Genomic DNA, 18,328 nt, shown 5'->3' with positions numbered 1-18,328 from the left:
GAATATATCCTGGTACAGAGAAAGGGCTATGTAAATGTGTGTTAAGTTACATAAGTTCAAATATTAGGGCTTTAACCCAAGAAAGTAATGATGAGATGTGCAAAGGTTTAATAAAATAATAAAAGATTTAATAAAATAATAAAAATAAAAAAAAAAAAAGCAAAAAAAAAAAAATAATAAAAAAAATAAATAAATAAAAATAAGAGGATATTTAACCCTAAGATTGTTTAAGTTAGAAATGCCCTAAATGTCCAGCAGTACATTGACTAAGTAAAAAAAAATATTAATCCATACACTGAATGGGATTTTTGAATGATAATTTTTAATAGCTATATTGAGGTATATTTTACATGTCATAAAATGCACCCATTTCTATGAGCAATTCAATGATTTTTAGTAACTTTATGAGTGGTACGGCCATCAGCATAAATCTGTCTTAGAGTACACCCCCAATAAGATCCTTTATCCCATTTACAGTTAATCTCATTAACTGTACTAGCCCAAGCAACCAATAATCTATTTTCTTTCTCTATAAATTTTCTTTTTCTGGACTATACAATGGATTATTTTGCATTGGTCATAGTAAATGATAGCTGGTTATAAAAAGTGGAAAAAGTAGATAAAATAATACATATAGGATTAGCCTATTCGAGTTTATATGAAGGGAAAGAAAGGAAAATTTGAATGGCAATCTCCAAAATGTTAATAGTGGTTACCCTTGAGTGGTAGAAACATGAGTGCTTTTTTTTTTTTTTTTTTTTTCTGAAATCTTATGATCCAAAAAAGACAATACAAATTATCTTGGAAAGGACATGGCTTCTGAAATGCATTCTTTTCAGGGTTTTCCCTTCAATAGAGTGTCTGTGAATAAGAGGGTGGGAATTTGGAAGTGCCTTGGGATATGAGATGATCGTTTTTCTAAAGTCTCCCAGGTCGGGATTGGGAGCATGCAGAAATCAAGTTATCAGGTAATATGGATGATTCAAGTGCTCAGCAGTCCAAAGCCTGCAAAAAGTCCAGGAGAGTAGGCCCTCATGCTGCAAGGCTACCTGCCAGGAATCGGCCCCAGCCTGCCTCCCTTGGATAAGATTGGCCTCTTAGGGATCTTTTAGCCAATACTGGCCTCAGGAAGAAAGGTGAGAATAATGGAAAGGTGTTCATTCCAATTCCCTTGGGGTCCCAGCTTTGAGGTCCAAGGGCTGAAACAGAAGCATCTACTTGCCCACCTCTTAAGAAGGAAAAGCAGAAGAGTAAGTTTCTCTGTCTCCTTTCTTCGCTGCCTTGCTTGCTCTTCCTCATCTTTTGTGAATGAAATGCACCCCTCCCCCCAATCTCTTTAGAGTGTTAATTCTTGAAGCAAACAATTTCCAAAAGTATGTTTAGGATCAATCTATTCCATGCCAATGTTCTTTCAAATGAAGTTGGATACTTTGTGTATTTTGGGAAAACTTTTCTTCAAAGAGGGCACAGCACTGATAAGAGAAAAGCATGCTCTAGCCAAGAGTATATACTTTGATGTGAGGTGACAGGATTCATTTATGATTCTGATTCTTGATTTAAAACTCTGACCTATTGTCTTTATTGAATTTGCATAGAAACAAAATCACAGGGCAGCCCGGGTGGCTCAGTGGTTTAGCGCCACCTTCAGCCCAGGGCCTGATCCTGGAGACCTGGGATCGAGTTCCATGTCAGGCTCCCTGCATGGAACCTGCTTCTGTCTCCCTCTGCCTGTGTCTCTGCCTCTCTCTCTTTCTCTCTCTCTCATGAATAATTTTTTTAAAAAATTGCAGTGAACCAAACTCTGGAAGCAGGAATTTTCTCTGGAAACTCTACAAAACTTCAGACTCATTTTTTTACTATTTAAAATATTCTATTTTTAAAATATATGGAAGGTGTTTCATTATGTGAAAACAATGTGACTGATTCCATATTTTGATTCCTTATTTTCCGAATTACTCTACTTGAAGAGTTTATTTAGTGTTTGAGTGACAACATGCCCACTTTCAAAGTGGTGGGGCCCACCCAGCTCAGTGAGGTTTTGCCTTATAGCTCCTGCTAGAGGGCGGAAGGGACCTGTGAGTGCAAATCACAGGGTCTGCTCTGAGACAGGCTGTATTGCATGATGGTGGGAAGACCTCCTCTCACCCATTACTTTAGTGAGAGTGATGTGGCTCTTCAAGCTCTTTGCCTTCAAGAGTGGAATCCATACAGGGGATGGCCTGAGGCCCCTCACAGAATCTCCAGTGTAGACCTCCAGTGACCTCTAATGATGTACTATTGGACCAGCTTATCCTGCGAAGCTTTAATAACCTTTCTCTGTCTGTAAGTTTGAAAAGTCTCAGTACCTACTGTCTTTCTTTAGGACATTGATGGAAGGTCCCAGGGCTCATATTTTATGCTTATTAGTGATACTTTTCATGAGTTTCTAGGGCTAAAGGGATGTTCCTATGCTGTTTAATGATTTTCAGTTTAACTCCCTTTCTGAGTGGGATGTTGTAAAGATTAATTAGCCAATGTTCATAAAGTGCTTTCAAGCTGAAAAGTACTGCACACGGGTGTACAGACTCATTAGCTTCTTAGTCATTAAGGTTTTTTTTAGACCTTTTGGCGTTCAGAAACTAGATGATGAAGGCCAAATTAGTATTTTTTTTTTTTTTTGGAGGAGGAGGGAGACATCAAGAAGGGCATGATAGAGTAGTATCTCTCTTTCTTTGTTTAAAAAAGACATCTTTTGTACTGGGACTAAAAAAAAAAAGATATAATTTTTAAAACTTTTCATTATCTCCTATTTGCATACCGATACTGCTTCTGCTTCTTCTTACTCCCTCCTTTCAAAATACATTTGCCTGATTTTCCTGGACATTTACTTAGAAATTCATTGGATCATATTGTCATGTAGGTGTCCATAATGAAACAGACTTTCTCTGGCCTCAGAGTGTTGAATTGTTGTACCAGTGAGTGATACAGGGTAGATCATTCCCTTTGTAAATCAAGATCCACCGCCCCCCCCCCGCCCCCGCCTCAGTTTTCAATGTATCTGTTATAAAGGTGTTATATGGTCTCTATCTTCAGTCATCTTTGACCAATATATTTAGAATTCTATATGATTCAGTTAAGCCTTTGATTAAGGCTAGAAAAGTACAGACTGGCCACCAAAGACAGAAAGAGGTCCTAGAAGAAGCTAGAAGACAAAGGTGGAAAATCTACAAAAAATGAGATTGACAGCTGACTTTTTAGCAGCATCAGCTGCACATGATGAGGGATATCTTCTAAGGGCCAGGAGAAATAGCTATCAATCTTGAATTGTATACCAAACCTAATTACCTTTTAAGATTGATAAGGATATTTTTTTACAAAACAGAAATAATGCATTTACCACCAATGCTAAAGGGTATTCTAAAGAATTCAAAAAGAGAGAATTATTCCAGTAGGAAGGAAGGACATGCTAGAAGGAATGAAGAGGAAAAAATTGGAAAACATGTGAGTGAATCTAAATAAACATTCACTAATAATAGTAACAACAATAATAGTAATGTCTAGTTTGCAGCAACAAAATTAAATATAAGCAAAAAAGTAACATATGTAACAGGAAAGTTAAAGTATTTCCACATCCTTATCTTATTTGGAAGGGAGCGAAAGATGTTCAGTTTAGATTTTATTAAGTATGTACATGGACTTTCTGGTTTTAATCACTAAAATAAGGCAATAAAAAGTAGTAGAGGGGCAATCAATGCAGCAAGACAATAAAATAAATAGCAACTAGCTCAGTAAAAAGGGAATAAAGACATTTAACACGGATCTTAGTAATTGTTCCTGGGGCTCTTACTTTACAATTACAAATAAATACTCAGTAACTATGGTGGGGAATTCATATCAATACATCTAAAAGACCAACAAAAAATGAAATAGTCTTAATGATAAGTGAACAGCTGGTTCTGGCTTGGAATGGAAATGTTCAGTAATAGCATCATCTCAATGACAAAAGACATGGGTTATAGGAGAAGAACCTCAAATATAGGAAACACAGATGCTTAATAATGGACAGTAAGTCAGCCTGACCTCTGCCCCAAAGACAGATACTATCTTAATTATAATTATACAAGTCTCTTCTTTGCTCTGAAGAAGACACTCTATTCCAAGGCTGTTTATTATACAAACATTTTTAAAAGCTAGAGCAGTGCCTTTGTTTGTAAGCTATGCAGAAACGTGAGAGACCCATGGAGAGATATCTCCCAAAAACTTTGGATGAGTTTCTAAAGCCTCAGTTTTCCCATCAAAAATAAAATAAATGGCATGGTATATGTAGTTACAAGAATCAGATGACAGAGTGCATATAAAATGCTTAACATCATGTCCAAGGACTGCGTCAGTATCAATTACTACTAAAAATGATTATTTCTTGAATAAAATGTGAGCATATTTATTGAATTCTTTGTTTTCTCCAGCAAGTAGAATGTTACACTCATAGGTGTTTCTACTTATTAGGATCACCAAATATTAGAACTAAAAAAGATGAGAGAAATTAGCCAGTGAAACGTGGCATTTTATAGATAAGGAAATAGGTTCAGAAAGGTTAAACGACTTGTTGGCTTTCACACAGAACAGCCATGTAAAGGACAATAGTCATCTAATTTAAAATTCACATTCTTTTTAATTATACACAATGCTTGGAGCTCAGTAAATATTGGTATTACAAATGAATTGAAACAAGCCTATGATATATTAGAAAACATTTCACATATTCATTTGATCTCTTCTACCTACTTGCTTAACCTATAAACTATCTTAAACGTGGCCTCTGAAGGCAAATAAATAGAGAAGGGAGGAAGAAAGGAGGGGGGAGGGAAGAAGGGAAAAAGGAAGGAAAGAAAGAAGGAAGGAAAAGAAGGAAAGTAAAATAATCCATATCTCCTTCTCCCCTCCACCTCCATCATAGTCACTGTCTCCACAGCAGATAAAAAAACAGGAAACTACAAGAAAAGTGCTTTCTATGTGTGTAGGTGATGTTGAAAGTCATCCCATTCTGGCTAAAGGCAGAGAAATTCTGGCAGATTATCTGGCAGCTTTATGTCAACAGCTTTATCCGGGCTTATCAACAAACTTCCTAAGGCATGAGGAGGAGGAGTAAGGAAGGGGAATGAGGGAGTGACAGAAATAGCATCTCGTTCTAGAAGGCAGCATGTTGTAAGGAATGATCATCAGTTGTAGAATAAGATGACCTGAGTTCCTGCGTGAGTTTGAGCAAGTTACTGAATTTCCTGATCTCTGAAATGTAAAGTCTCTCCATGAGAAGTTGATGTGCTTTTCAAATGAAGAAATGAAGCAAGAGTGTCTGGCACCTAGTAGGTCCTCATTAAATAGGAGTTTGAATCAAATTCAGTGAAGGAATTTATCCTGGAAAGATGTATAAAAAAATCAACTCACTGATTTTATACCTCTGCTTAATACCAATCCCATCGTTTCTCTCTTTTCTTAAAGAGTGGTGTCACAGTGTTAGCTTACACAGCACTGTGCAATACTTTCTGGGCCCCGAGGTCAGAGTTGAGGATGCCCAGGTAGCCAAAACAAGATTTGAATAGGAAAGAAATGACAGGCAGTGTGGATTGTCCTTCATCTTCTGTCTTTCTCAAGCCCTCTGCAAAATCACCTCCCACTCTAGGTAATTGTGTTCTGGGTGTCCCAGGGCTCTCATGATGTCCACAGTTCTCGTCCTTCACCTATGGTGAACACTGCACTTCCCTCTTCTGGGCATGTGGAAGCTGCTGTGTTTTGCAACTGCTCTATACCTCTTCACAGGACATTGTAGTGTGGTATGTGTGTGTGTAAGAGAGAGACATAGATAGAGACAGAAAAGGAGACAGAGGGAGGGAGAAAGACTATGGTACAAAACATGCCCTTTTCCTTCTGCTTAGAGAAATCCCAAAGCAATATTACTTGTCACAATGTTCTATGTTGTGAAGAGTTTAGGGAAATTGCTCCTTCGGTTTTTACTTGGGGCATTCTATTTCTCTTTGGAATCAGAGATTCTGGAGATGAATTTGAGTGAGTGTCAGGCAGTACTGAAAATAAGTGATGATGAAGTGTTGAGAAAGTCTTTGTTAGGATCAAGCCTGGCATACGTAGCTATTTCTTTCCATAAAAGTGCTCTCTTAAAGGATCCCCAGCCTTTCCTCAAACAAGCTTCTGTAGGATCATCCCACACATTTGCATACATCCAATTCTGTCAGCAGAACAAGCGCAATTTGAGCTCTTTTATACTATAGGAGGCTACTAGGCCTTCTGGCCCCTAAGTTCCTACCAGGCCAATCTACCGGGCATACTGAAATTTGTAGCTGACAGAGTGTTGGGGTGAAGGTAAGATCCCTGCTATAGATACACATGTACAAAGAAATTGACTCATAGCCTACTGGCCTCCACATGTGAGTGTGGACACCTGCCTTCAGTTCTAGATATATGAGTTTATTCATTTATTCCTTTTTCACTGATCAAAGAAGGGATATACAGATGATTTACAGTTCCCGTATCATAGTCATCATTGTCTGTTGCTTCACTGTAGATGCTCATAAATGTGACTGTCCTTAGTTAAAGCTTGATCAAGACCATCATATAGCTAACTCTGAAAACCATCCCTTCTAAAGTTAAGATACTAGTATCCATAATTCCATACTCAATTTCTGTGGTTGAAAAGAAAATATTATGGTCAGACCAATGCAGGGAAGATGGAATTTGGTGCAGTAATGTTTTAATGTTCTTAACACTCTCTTTACCCTTAGGTTATGCAGATGTATCTTCCATTTTGTGGAATTGCCATATCTAATGCTCAGCTCTTTGCTGCCTCAAGGAAAGAATATGAACGAAGCAGGGTAAGTAGAAAGAAATGTTATTGACAACTCTCAAAGCTCTCTGACTTTCAAGAGTCTGTGAGTCATCATGTCTTTTAAAAACAACAGATGATCTTTGAATAGTCCAGGAGTCCTTTTTATTTGTTTAATCCTTCAAGTTTATGGTAGAAGATACCTTTGAAGCAGTAAGTCCAAATGGAAGTGGATACAAATTCTCTGTTGTCTGAGGCAAATAGTACTGGCTTCTTTTAAAAATGAAACTAATTTCACATCTATACTGTAAGGTAGAAGAGGTACTCTTACTTATAGCTTTAAAACAATAACACACTTTAGTAATATTTTTATAATTTAGTTTAAGAAGCAAGGTATGCTACAAATAATTTCACCTCACCTCATGAATTTTGCTTTTGAATTAAAAGTTTTTCTGGAAGAGCATCACAAGATAACTAGACAATAATGCAAACACTTTTATATAGGATTATTAAGAGACACAAAGAGGGACTTTCACTAGCTATCGAGGCAAATAGGAAAGAAAGACTAAAAAAAATGCTAAACTATCAAATAGATATTAAATAATATTAGACTCATAATACAATAGATACAAGTAGGTATGGATAGGTACAGTAGATAATATTCAAACAAAAAATATAGTATCAGGTAGTAATAAGTGCTATAAAAAATGAAATGAGATGAAGAAGAGATAGAGATTGATCACGGAAGGATAGTTTGGAAAGATATTTCAGAGTACGATCAAGTTCTCTTTAAGATGCTATTTGAACAGAGACCTGAATGAAATAAAGGAGCAAAGCTACACAAAGATCAGGGAAGACCATTCCAAATAGTGGAAATGTCAAGTACAAAAACACAGGAGTCCATGTGCGTGCCTGGAGAGCAGAGAGGAAGAACTCAAGTAGCCAAAGCAATCCTGAGAAAGAAGGACAAAGCTGTAGGCATCACACTCCCTGATTTCAAATTATATTACAAAGCTATTATAATCCAAACAGTATGGTACTAGCACTAAAAACATATACCAATGGAATAGAATTGAGAGCCCAGAAATAAACCCATGCTTATATAGTCAATATATATTTGACAAGGGAGCCAAGCATACCTAATGGGGAAAAGATATTTTTTCATAAATGGTGTTGAGAAAACTGGATATTCAAATGAGCAAGACTGAAATCGGACCCATGTTTTACACCACTCACAAAAATTAACTTGAAGTGGATTAAAGTTATAACTGTAAGACATGAGACTGAAACTTCTAGAAGAAAACATCGGGGAAAAGCTTCAACGATTTTTTTTGGATCTGATACAAACTCCCAAGAACAAACTAGTGGGACCACATCAAATGAAAAATCTTCTGCACAGCAAAGGAAACCATCAACAAAATGAAGAAGACACCTATGGAATGGGAGAAGATATTTTCAAGTTGCAATTATGTGAGGGGATGGATGTGTTAACTCACCTTGTTGTAGTAATCATTTCACAGCACATGCATGTGTCAAATTATCATATTTTATACCTTAAACTTACACAACGTTATATGTCTATCAGATCTTAATAGAGCTAGGAACAAAAGAAATAATGCGACTGGGACTAGAGCAGTGAGAAGTGAGAGATTGCCCCCCAACATTAGTGGTGAAATATATGAAGCTTATTGATGTGGGAAATGAGTGAAAATGACTTTTGGCTTGTACAGCTGGCAAGTAACTAGTTGGGTACAGGAGTCTAAAGTTTTTGTGAGATATCAGGAGTTGAGACTCATATTTGGAACTGTGAATATATAGATGGTATTTAAAAGTAGGGTACCAGATTGATCAATCTGGGGGAGAATATGTGGGTGTGAGAAGGGAAGAGGTCCAAGGATGAACCCAGGAGCAAAAGAAGGTAGTAGAAGAAGGAGGGGGCCAAATATAAGGAAAGTCAAGAAACAGAATATTCAGTTTTGTGAAGAACCTCCAATGTCTTTTGAATTGCCTATCATCCTAGATTTTCTTCTCTTTTTTCTCCCATTGTGGAGCTAGTCTGTATTGTTATTTGTGAAACTTTTATCACTTGTTAGGAAAGCAGCAATTTTTAATTAGAAACAGTAAAATTACTATGATGTGATTTGTCAGTGCAAGACTCAAGGCACAATTAGTTTTTCCTTTGAGATAAATGTTCTTGTATATGGGTCCCAGAGGCCCTATCCACAGAGTCACAACAAATTGAAAAGTTAAATAATTGTTCAGTTAATATGATCCATCTGAAGAAATAGTCTGGATGATTAAGGAAATAATGTTTTCCCCCTTAATAACAGGGAATTGTGTTGGTAATTATTCAGACAATTGCCTCATTTTTAATGTTATATTTAAATATGAAATTATTGCACATTGACTTCCTACAGCAATTTGCTGTCCAGATGCCAGACAGCCAGGATATGCTCAAACTTTTTTCACCTCCTGGTGTTTCTCCGCTCCATGATCAGAGAGCCACCCAGGGCCCTTAGCTGTGCTCACAAGCTCTCTTTAGAGAAAATGCTACCAAGGATATTTGCTCCTCTTTTAGATGCTCAGTGAACTAGACTCATTTCATGGATCCCTTAACTCATTCAAATGCTTTTCTACCTGAATAGACTCTGAGAAGAAATTTTCACATGTTTCTAACGGTTTCAGGACAAATCAAATTCATTACTGAAGTTGAAAATTGGTCATAACCTGGGATGATCATCAACACCATTTACCTGAATAGATGTGAATATGAAACCCCACAAAATCCTTTTGTGAGAGGTCAGACCTGAGAGTGTACATCTTATTAAGTCCTATTGAACAAAGCACCCTCTGGCCAATTCACTGACTATGTAATTTTCTGATTGCTCCCTGCTAGAAGCATAATATCTACTACCTGTACATAGCCCACTATTCTGAAATCTCTGGAAAGAGCCATGTAATTAAAAATGCCAAGTAAATATTGTCTCAATGCAAAAATTGCAAGCCAACTTAGCTGGATAAAATGACAGGTTATTACAATTTGATTTTTAAGTGAGTGTGCAGTTTTCAAGTTAGAATTCTAAGGGGTTTTTTTTCTTTAATTTGTGTGCTTTTCATTCTGTTGTTTTAACAGAAATTTTAATGGTATTTTCTTTCCTCAGATATATTTTAGTATTTGTGTTTTCCTGAACAGGTGAGATGAAGCAATACTTTTTGTGTAGAGGGATTAATGAGGATTTTATATTTTTTTGGAAGGCTCTGAAGCTTAATTAGCATTCACCCCTATAATTCTTACAGAGCTCTATGAGAAATATGTATTAGGGAAAATAAGTCTCAAGTTCTTCCATGAACCTATTTCTTCCTGAGGGTGAGGAAGAGCTGCTTTGTAATTTTCTGAAATAAATGTGCTTTGGAGAGAATCCATAATTTATAAAATGTTGGGTTTATACCTAGTCACATTGCAGAAAAACTACTGTGGAGTGGGAGTGAGGGAGAAGCCTAGAGCTATAGTGGACTAAATGGAATTGTGCAGTCATTAGCTACTCAGGAGATAGTCCTATAGCTATATGTGGGATTTATATGGGATTGTATGGATTGGCACTATTCTCAAGTTGTGTTTTTCAGTTCAAAACTGTGTTGTAAAACAACAATATGTCAGAATATGATTATGTCCTAATAATAATCAATGTTTTAAAAATTAGCCACACAAAAATACTTATATTTTATTATAGCAAAGACTAAACGGACTTTTGAGAGGGAAAAAATGTTTTTATTCAGTCCTATACCCACCTAAATATATCCATTTCATCTTTCCTAGGCTTTGCTAGAGGTTGTTAATGACCTCTTTGAAGAACAGACTGACCTGGAGAAAATTGTCAAGAAAATAATGCATCGGGCCCAAACTCTGTTGAAATGTGAACGCTGTTCTGTTTTACTCCTCGAAGACATTGAATCACCAGTAAGTCATTTTTTTACCTGTCACATAGAGTTGAAGACTGCATTAAGGGACTAAAAGTTTACTTTATTTTTAATTTATTTTGTGAAATCATTGCTTGAACTACTCTTCATGACTCTTCTCACCATGAGGTCACTTTTTCTAAAATTAAAGTTTTTAAAATTTATTTTACATGTATTTTCAGTCTTGTTTTGCTGTCACCTTAGAAACATAGACTCTTGCTTTGATGGGGACGTTAGAGAGCTATCCCAGCCCTGAGTATTCACAGATGAGAGAACTGAGGGATAAGACAGTTTGTCCACTGTCACCCAGCTGAATAGACATTAGCTCAAGTGCCAGGCTCCCATCATATTTACCCGCATGAGGAAGGCCCTTGGCATCTGTGGGTGAAGATGGCAGTCCAGACAGTGCTCCACAGCTCTCTTACGAGGAGGAAGCAGACAAATGCTGGAGAAGCAGTGCCCTTTGCTTTTGGAGCTCAGCCAGATAGTACTTGAGCTGAGTCGAGTGACAAGCCTCTGCTGGGCTCTGCTCTGCAGCAAAGGTTTGAAGTGCAGTTTCCAAGTTCTTTTTCTGCTGCTTTAGAGCTGGGGACGCTTGCACAGGTGGAGGAGGCTCCTTGCCTCTTCACCACAAGGGTCCCTTTGACTCCCAAGGCAGGCATCCAGCTAGTTCAAGACCTCCGATCTGTAGCACCTTGACTTTCAGGTTTCTGTTAAGCCCTTCACCTCTTTGGGGGAAGTCCTTGGGTAAATGCACAACAGTACTGAAAATAATGATCATCATCAGTCTAACTCCTTGAAAGTTTAAATGTCTAAACCCTTAGCAGAAATTTAATATATTTACTGTGAACTGTCTTCAAATACCAAGAATTGTCTAGCTCCTTAAGGACTATTTTAATACGGCAGAGGAGGGTATTTCACTGTATTTTACTTAGATAAGATTATTGTCTTTGCCTTAGGTTTGTTTTCCTCAAAGAGTAAGAACCTTAGGGTAAATTTTGGAGATTTAATAATAAGTATCATAAAACTTACAACATGAAGTTTTTTAAAATCTATAAAGGTTTAAAATGTTTAGGAGTGTTTGCCCCTATTTTAGCAGAGGTTGGCATTATTTCTACTTCAGCAGGTGTGGTTTAAATAAGCAGTAGCTTTGCCATTATCCTGTGATTATGTAAAACTCAGTGGAACCCTGGGAGGAATCCCCCTGCCCTGCAATAGCCCCTATTTGTGGAATGCTTCTGGATGTTGTATGAATTACTAGAGTTCATTTCATTCTCCCTCATCCTTATGAAATAGGTATTGTTATCATTCTCACTTTATGGAGGAAATGAGGCTCAGAGTTGAGTGACTTGCTAGAGTCACCCCCATGGCCTGACTCTAAAGCCCCAGAGAGGAATGAGGAGGGGTGGAGGTGCTCACTGGTGTAGGCAGGCTGTAGGCACTCACTAAGCAAGGGTGCGAAGAGGCAGCTGTTGGGGCTTCAGCTGCCAGGATCCCTGATCCCAGGTTCCTGTGAGGGCAAGTGGCTGGAGGGCGAGGTGGAATCAGGACCGGGACGAGTGGGCTGTTTGCTTAGTTGTAAACAGATATAAAAATAATTTGAACCAGTTCAGGATAGCCATACTTGATAATCTTTTAATAGGGACTAGTTTTTATCCTGTGACGTTCCTCTTTGGCACATCAAATGAAAAAGTACAGATGACAGAAGTGGATATGGAAGGTGGGAGCAGAGCTGTAGAGAAGAGTAGGAACAATATCACCTAATGGTATAAAGTACATGAGTGCTTGGGGTGGGGGAAATAAAAACCACTATCTAGAGTGGGTGATACCAGCATTAAAGATGTTGACATATTACTGAAAGCTAAAAAGACCTTTTTGCTAGCACAGCTGAAAATTCTAAGATGATATAGTGGTGTTAGAGCAGAAAACTCCAGGCCAGTCTTCACTGTCTCTTCTCTTTGCCTATGAGTGAGGATGAGCTCCTCTCACCTAGAGGGCTGAGGTCTAGAGGTAAAAGTCAGCCATGTGCAGGGACGTCTGGGTGGCTAAGTGGTTGAGCATCTACCTAAGGCTCAGGTTATGATTCCAGGGTCTGGGGATCGAGTCCCAGTGTAGGACCCCCAGTGGGGAACCTGCTTCCCCCTATGTCTGTGTCTCTCATGAATAGATAAATAAAATCTTAAAAAAAAAAAAAGTCAGCCATGTGCAAAAAAAAGGAGCCCAATCTGCTTGGTACCATTTTAGAAGCTGTAAAGAGTTTTTGGCAAGACCAGTGCCTTGCTGTGGGAAGGCTGAGGGTGGGAGTGAGGTTAAATACATGTGGGTCACCATGTAGGAAAACCATCAGTGCCATGCTGTCCTTTAGCACACTCCCACCAAAGATTTCTCAAAACATCAGACTTATCCTGACTGTGTGGTAGCAGTTGTAGGAAGGAGACCAGACACAGTCATGCCAAGTATGGGAGGAGAAACCAAATGAACAGGATATGAGAAGCTGAAATCTGGTGCTGCACAGTTCAACAAACAGAAGCAAGGACTGTGCACTCAGGGCTCCTGAGGTGTGCCTCTCCCAACAAGTACCCTGGTGGCGAGGAATATTTTAACTTTAATATGCCAAATTTATACATTTCCTTTTTGATTTGTGCTTTAAGAATTTTGTTTGAAAAATTTTTATCTGCCTCCATGTTATAATGACATTCTCTTATATTTTCTTTAACCCGTCTGGTCTTTAAGGTCTTTGTATCCATCCAGAATTTATTTTTTGCATAGGGTATAAGGCTGGATATGTGTAATCAATGGTGTCAGAACCATTTCCCCCCACTCTGTAATGCCACTTCTGTATAGTTTCCCTATATACCTGGCTCTGCTTCTGAGCTCACTAATCTATTTCTATACCAGTACCATACTGTCTCAGTTTCTAGAATTTGATAATACACTTTGATATCTGATAGAACAAGCCCTCAATGCTGTTCTCCTTTAAAATTGGCCTGCTTATTATTGGCCTATTGCTCTCTCATAGAAATTTTAAGAGCCATTTATCAAGTTCCATGAGAAATTCTGTATAGACTTTAATTGAAATTGCTTTAATTTATACATCAATTTGAGCAATCTCTGCAATAATAGAATAAATAAGGGAAAATGGCTTAAATAATAGGAACACATATGTTACGTGAGATGAAGTCTGTAGGAGGTGGTTCTGGGATGGTGGAGTAGCCCAGTGATGTAATCAAGAACCTGGCTCTGTCCACTTTCTGTTCGTGTCTCACTGCTTGGCTGCCTTCATCCTTGTGGTCCAGGAAGCTGGCACAGCTCTAGGCAGTGTGTCCTCATGGAACTGTGCCCCAGGAGAGGAAGAAAGGAAAACTTTTGTTCATATGTCTCTCTTTTTCTCAGGGAAGAAAGTCTTTTCCAAAAGAGTTCTTTTCTAGCTGACTTTTCCTCAGGATCCATTGGTCAAGAATGAGATATTGCTCAAATCATTCATATTCTTAATATTTTTCTCATCTTCACCTCTCATTCTTGATACAAGTGGGTTCAAGTGTTCAGTGTAACTGAGATTTATCAGTATCTTCTTATCCAATTCTGTAAGTCATTGATTTAGTTTTGTTAATATTACTTGTTCATGTGTTTCTGAGTTTGAGATAGGAGCTCATTTTGTTTTTGTTTTGTTTTGTTTTTTATATTTATTTTTTATTGGTGTTCAATTTGCCAACATATAGAATAACACCCAGTGCTCATCCCGTCAAGTGGCCCCCTCAGTGCCCGTCACCCAGTCACCCCTACCCCCCGCCCACCTCCCCTTCCACCACCCCTAGTTTGTTTCCCAGAGTTAGGAGTCTCTCATGTTCTGTCTCCCTTTCTGATATTTCCCACTCATTTTTTCTCCTTTCCCCTTTATTCCCTTTCACTATATTTTATATTCCCCAAATGAATGAGACCATATAATGTTTGTCCTTCTCCGATTGACTTATTTCACTCACCATAATACCCTCCAGTTCCATCCACGTCAAAGCAAATGGTGTGTATTTGTCATTTCTAATGGCTGAGGAATATTCCATTGTATACATAAACCACATCTTTTTTATCCATTCATCTTTCGATGGACACCGAGCCTCCTTCCACAGTTTGACTATTTGGACATTGCTGCTAGAAACATCGGGGTACAGGTGTAGGAGCTCATTTTGATGGAAGTGTTTTGTTTGTGTCTTTTTATTATTATTATTATTCTCTCTTGTACTCTTCCCTCCCTATTTAATAGTTTGTGCCATTCCTAGACCCCTAGTCAAGAACCAGGCCTTAAGTTGGGTCTCCTGCTATGTAGTAATATAACACTAAGCCAGAAGCAGCATGGTTCAGTTTCTGAGGGTGAAGCTACGTCACCTCTTTCAAGGGAACATTTTTAGTCCCCAAACCCCAGTAGAAGGTGAAATTCTGATCATTGCCACCTGCCTGTTTCTGGACTTGGAGGAGCACAGTAAGCCTATGTCTTCAAGCTTGACTCTCTAGAGATCTTTTCCTTTTTATATTCTCTGCTATCCTGCCTTTCTCTCTCTCTCTCTCTCTCTCTCTCTCTCTCTCTCTCTCTCTCTCTCTCTCTCTCTCTCTTTCTCTCTCTGTTTTTTAACCTCTAGATGTCTTTAAGATTTTCTCTTTCTGTATTTTATCAATCTTTGCTCTGTTTTTGGAAGAGAACGGATGTGTCAAAACATTAACTTATGGCATCATCTCAACTAGCATTCCATATGCTACTTTTTACAATCGGCGGGGGATGGGGGGGTGGGGAGGCATCATTTCAGGAAAAAAATCTGCTGGAAGTTTCCTTCCTTTAAAAATAACTTTTGCTTTTTTCTATTTTATTAGAATCATTCCTTGAGACAAAACATCTGATTATTGCCTTGTGATTTGAATATTTAAAAAGCTGGTTACTGCAGATGTATGGTATTTCCTGGCCTTTCTTCATTTGAGGGGAAGAGAAAGAAAAGAAATTGAAATTTGGTTACTGAAGCTTTGATTCATCAAACTCTTAATTCAGTTATTAGAGACTGCCTTCATGGTCTTTAAACTGAGCAGGCAGGTGTTAACTGATCTGTTCACTCAGTGGATGCCAAAAATAGAAACAAGGAATGCCTTTCCAGCCTCTCTTCTGCCAAAATTAATATCTTACCCTCTTGTGCTTCCCTTAAGTATTTCAATCAATTTTAAGTGACTATCAATTGTATCTTCTACTAGACTGAAAAAATAGAAAGATTGTTCCATAGCTAGCTACTATTGACATTAGGAAATATTTAGTCCCTTGGACTGAATATTCCCTGCATAATGTTACTACATTCCATGGACCTAAGCAATTCCTATCCCTTCTGTGAGCTGCTTTCTAGCTCACGTATTTACTAATATCTCTATTTTTTTCTGTACTTCACCAAGGAAAACAAGAATGCAGACATTTTCATGGTAAAGTCCTAAGGCACGGTCTTGGCACTAGTGTTTACATATGTTCTCCTTTTTTTTTTTTTTTTAGAAGTCCAAGATTTTTGTTTTATTTTATTTTATTTTTTTAAATTGTTTTTTTTTTTTAATTTTTTTATTGGAGTTCAAACTGCCAACATATAGCATAACACCCAGTGCTCATCCCACCAAGTGCCCCCTCGGTGCCCATCACCGAGTCACCCCAACCCCCCACCCACCTCCCCTTCCACTACCCCTTGTTCATTTCCCAGAGTTAGGTGTCTCTCATGTTCTCCTTTCACGGCTCATCCTAATGGCTGGCAGCTATTACCTCATGCAGAACTCCATCAAGGACTTCCTAACTCAGCTTATAAGCATGATGCTAGTTTCTGGAGCTCACTTCCTAAACCATAAAGCAGGAGCTACACTTACTTTTTTTTTTAAGATTTATTTATTTATTTATGATAGACAGAGAGAGAGAGAGAGAGAGAGAGAGAGAGAGAGAGAGGCAGAGACACAGGAGGAGGGAGAAGCAGGCTCCACGCCGGGAGCCAATGTGGGACTCCATCCCGGGACTCCAGGATCATGCCCTGGGCCAAAGGCAGGCGCTAAACCGCTGAGCCACCCAGGGATCCCCTACACTTACTTTTTAATATGTTCCTTAACTTCTTGGTTCTTTTTTTTTTTTTAATTAATTTTTACTGGTGTTCAATTTACCAACATACAGAAAAACACCCAGTGCTCATCCCATCAAGTGTCCACCTCAGTGCCCGTCACCCATTCCCCTCCAACACCCGCCCTCCTCCCCTTCCACCACCCCTAGTTCGTTTCCCCGAGTTAGGAGTCTTTATGTTCTGTCTCCCTTCCTGATATTTCCCAACATTTCTTCTCCCTTCCTTTATATTCCCTTTCACTATTATTTATATTCCCCAAATGAATGAGAACATACACTGTCCTTCTCCGATTGACTTATTTCACTCAGCATAATACCCTCCAGTTCCATCCACGTTGAAGCAAATGGTGGGTATTTGTCGTTTCTAATTGCTGAGTAATATTCCGGCGTATACATAAACCACATCTTCTTTATCCTTTCATTCATCTTTCGATGGACACCGAGGCTCCTTCCACAGTTTGGCTATTGTGGCCATTGCTGATAGAAACATCGGGGTGCAGGTGTCCCGACGTTTCATTGCATCTGAATCTTTGGGGTAAATCCCCAACAGTGCAATTGCTGGGTCGCAGGGCAGGTCTATCTTTAACTCTTTGAGGAACCTCCACACAGTTTTCCAGAGTGGCTGCACCAGTTCACATTCCCACCAACAGGTTCTTATGTAAATACACATACAATTAAGCTATTAAATTAGATGATGATCTTCCTGAATCCAACACTTGAGAGGAAGAGATGGAGGTAATCATTTTATCTGATCGTTCTGGAAAAGCCTATAATTCAATCCCCTTCATCCTAAGGGATGGCAAAAATTGCTCCAGGCTTTCTTTTCTATTTCACTTTCTTTCCATTTCCCCACTTTTCTTTAACTTGCCTTCTCCCTTTAAGAAAATCAGTGTAGGGCAGCCCCGGTGGCGTGGCGCAGCAGTTAAGCGCCGCCTGCAGCCCAGGGCGTGATCCTGGAGACCCTGGATCAAGTCCCACGTCGGGCTCTCTGTATGATGCCTGCTTCTCCCTCTGCCTGTGTCTCTGCCTCTCTCTCTCTGTCTCTATGAATAAATAAATAAAATCTTAAAAAAAAATGAAAGAAAATCAGTGTAAATTCTTTTTGATTTTTGATCCAAGTGCATTTTCTAGAGTACAAAGTGGCAACTATCTAAAAAAACTCTAATGATTATCCATACAATCATTGATTTATACATATGTATATATATTAATGATGTGAGTATATGTACATATCATTAGTTATTAATATATGTTTGTTATATAACACACTTTATTAATAATTTTATATCAATATATTAACTCATATCATTAATCATTTATATTGTTAAATATGTGTGCATGTGTGTGTGTATATATATATATATATATATATATATCCAACTTCTGAACTTCAGTCCCCACTGCCTATCTCCACCACATCCTGCCCCAAATCTTTACCACTT

General features: G+C 38.4%; 1 protein-coding gene across 1 annotated transcript in view; it reads left to right on the top strand.

Moving 5' to 3' along the window:
* The window catches only part of PDE11A (phosphodiesterase 11A), a 381,245-nt gene that overhangs the window by 132,467 nt on the left and 230,450 nt on the right, over positions 1-18,328 (top strand). Inside the window, exons 3-4 of the mRNA XM_041722472.1 lie at positions 6,774-6,863; positions 10,632-10,772. Of these exons, the coding sequence (XP_041578406.1) occupies positions 6,774-6,863; positions 10,632-10,772 (231 nt within the window). The remainder of the gene's footprint in view (positions 1-6,773; positions 6,864-10,631; positions 10,773-18,328) is intronic.

The sequence above is a fragment of the Vulpes lagopus genome, chromosome 11, assembly GCF_018345385.1.
Source record: "Vulpes lagopus strain Blue_001 chromosome 11, ASM1834538v1, whole genome shotgun sequence".
Taxonomy (NCBI): domain Eukaryota; kingdom Metazoa; phylum Chordata; class Mammalia; order Carnivora; family Canidae; genus Vulpes; species Vulpes lagopus.
The sequence above is the reverse complement of the archived record's forward strand: the minus strand, read 5'-3'. Positions and strand labels throughout refer to the sequence as shown.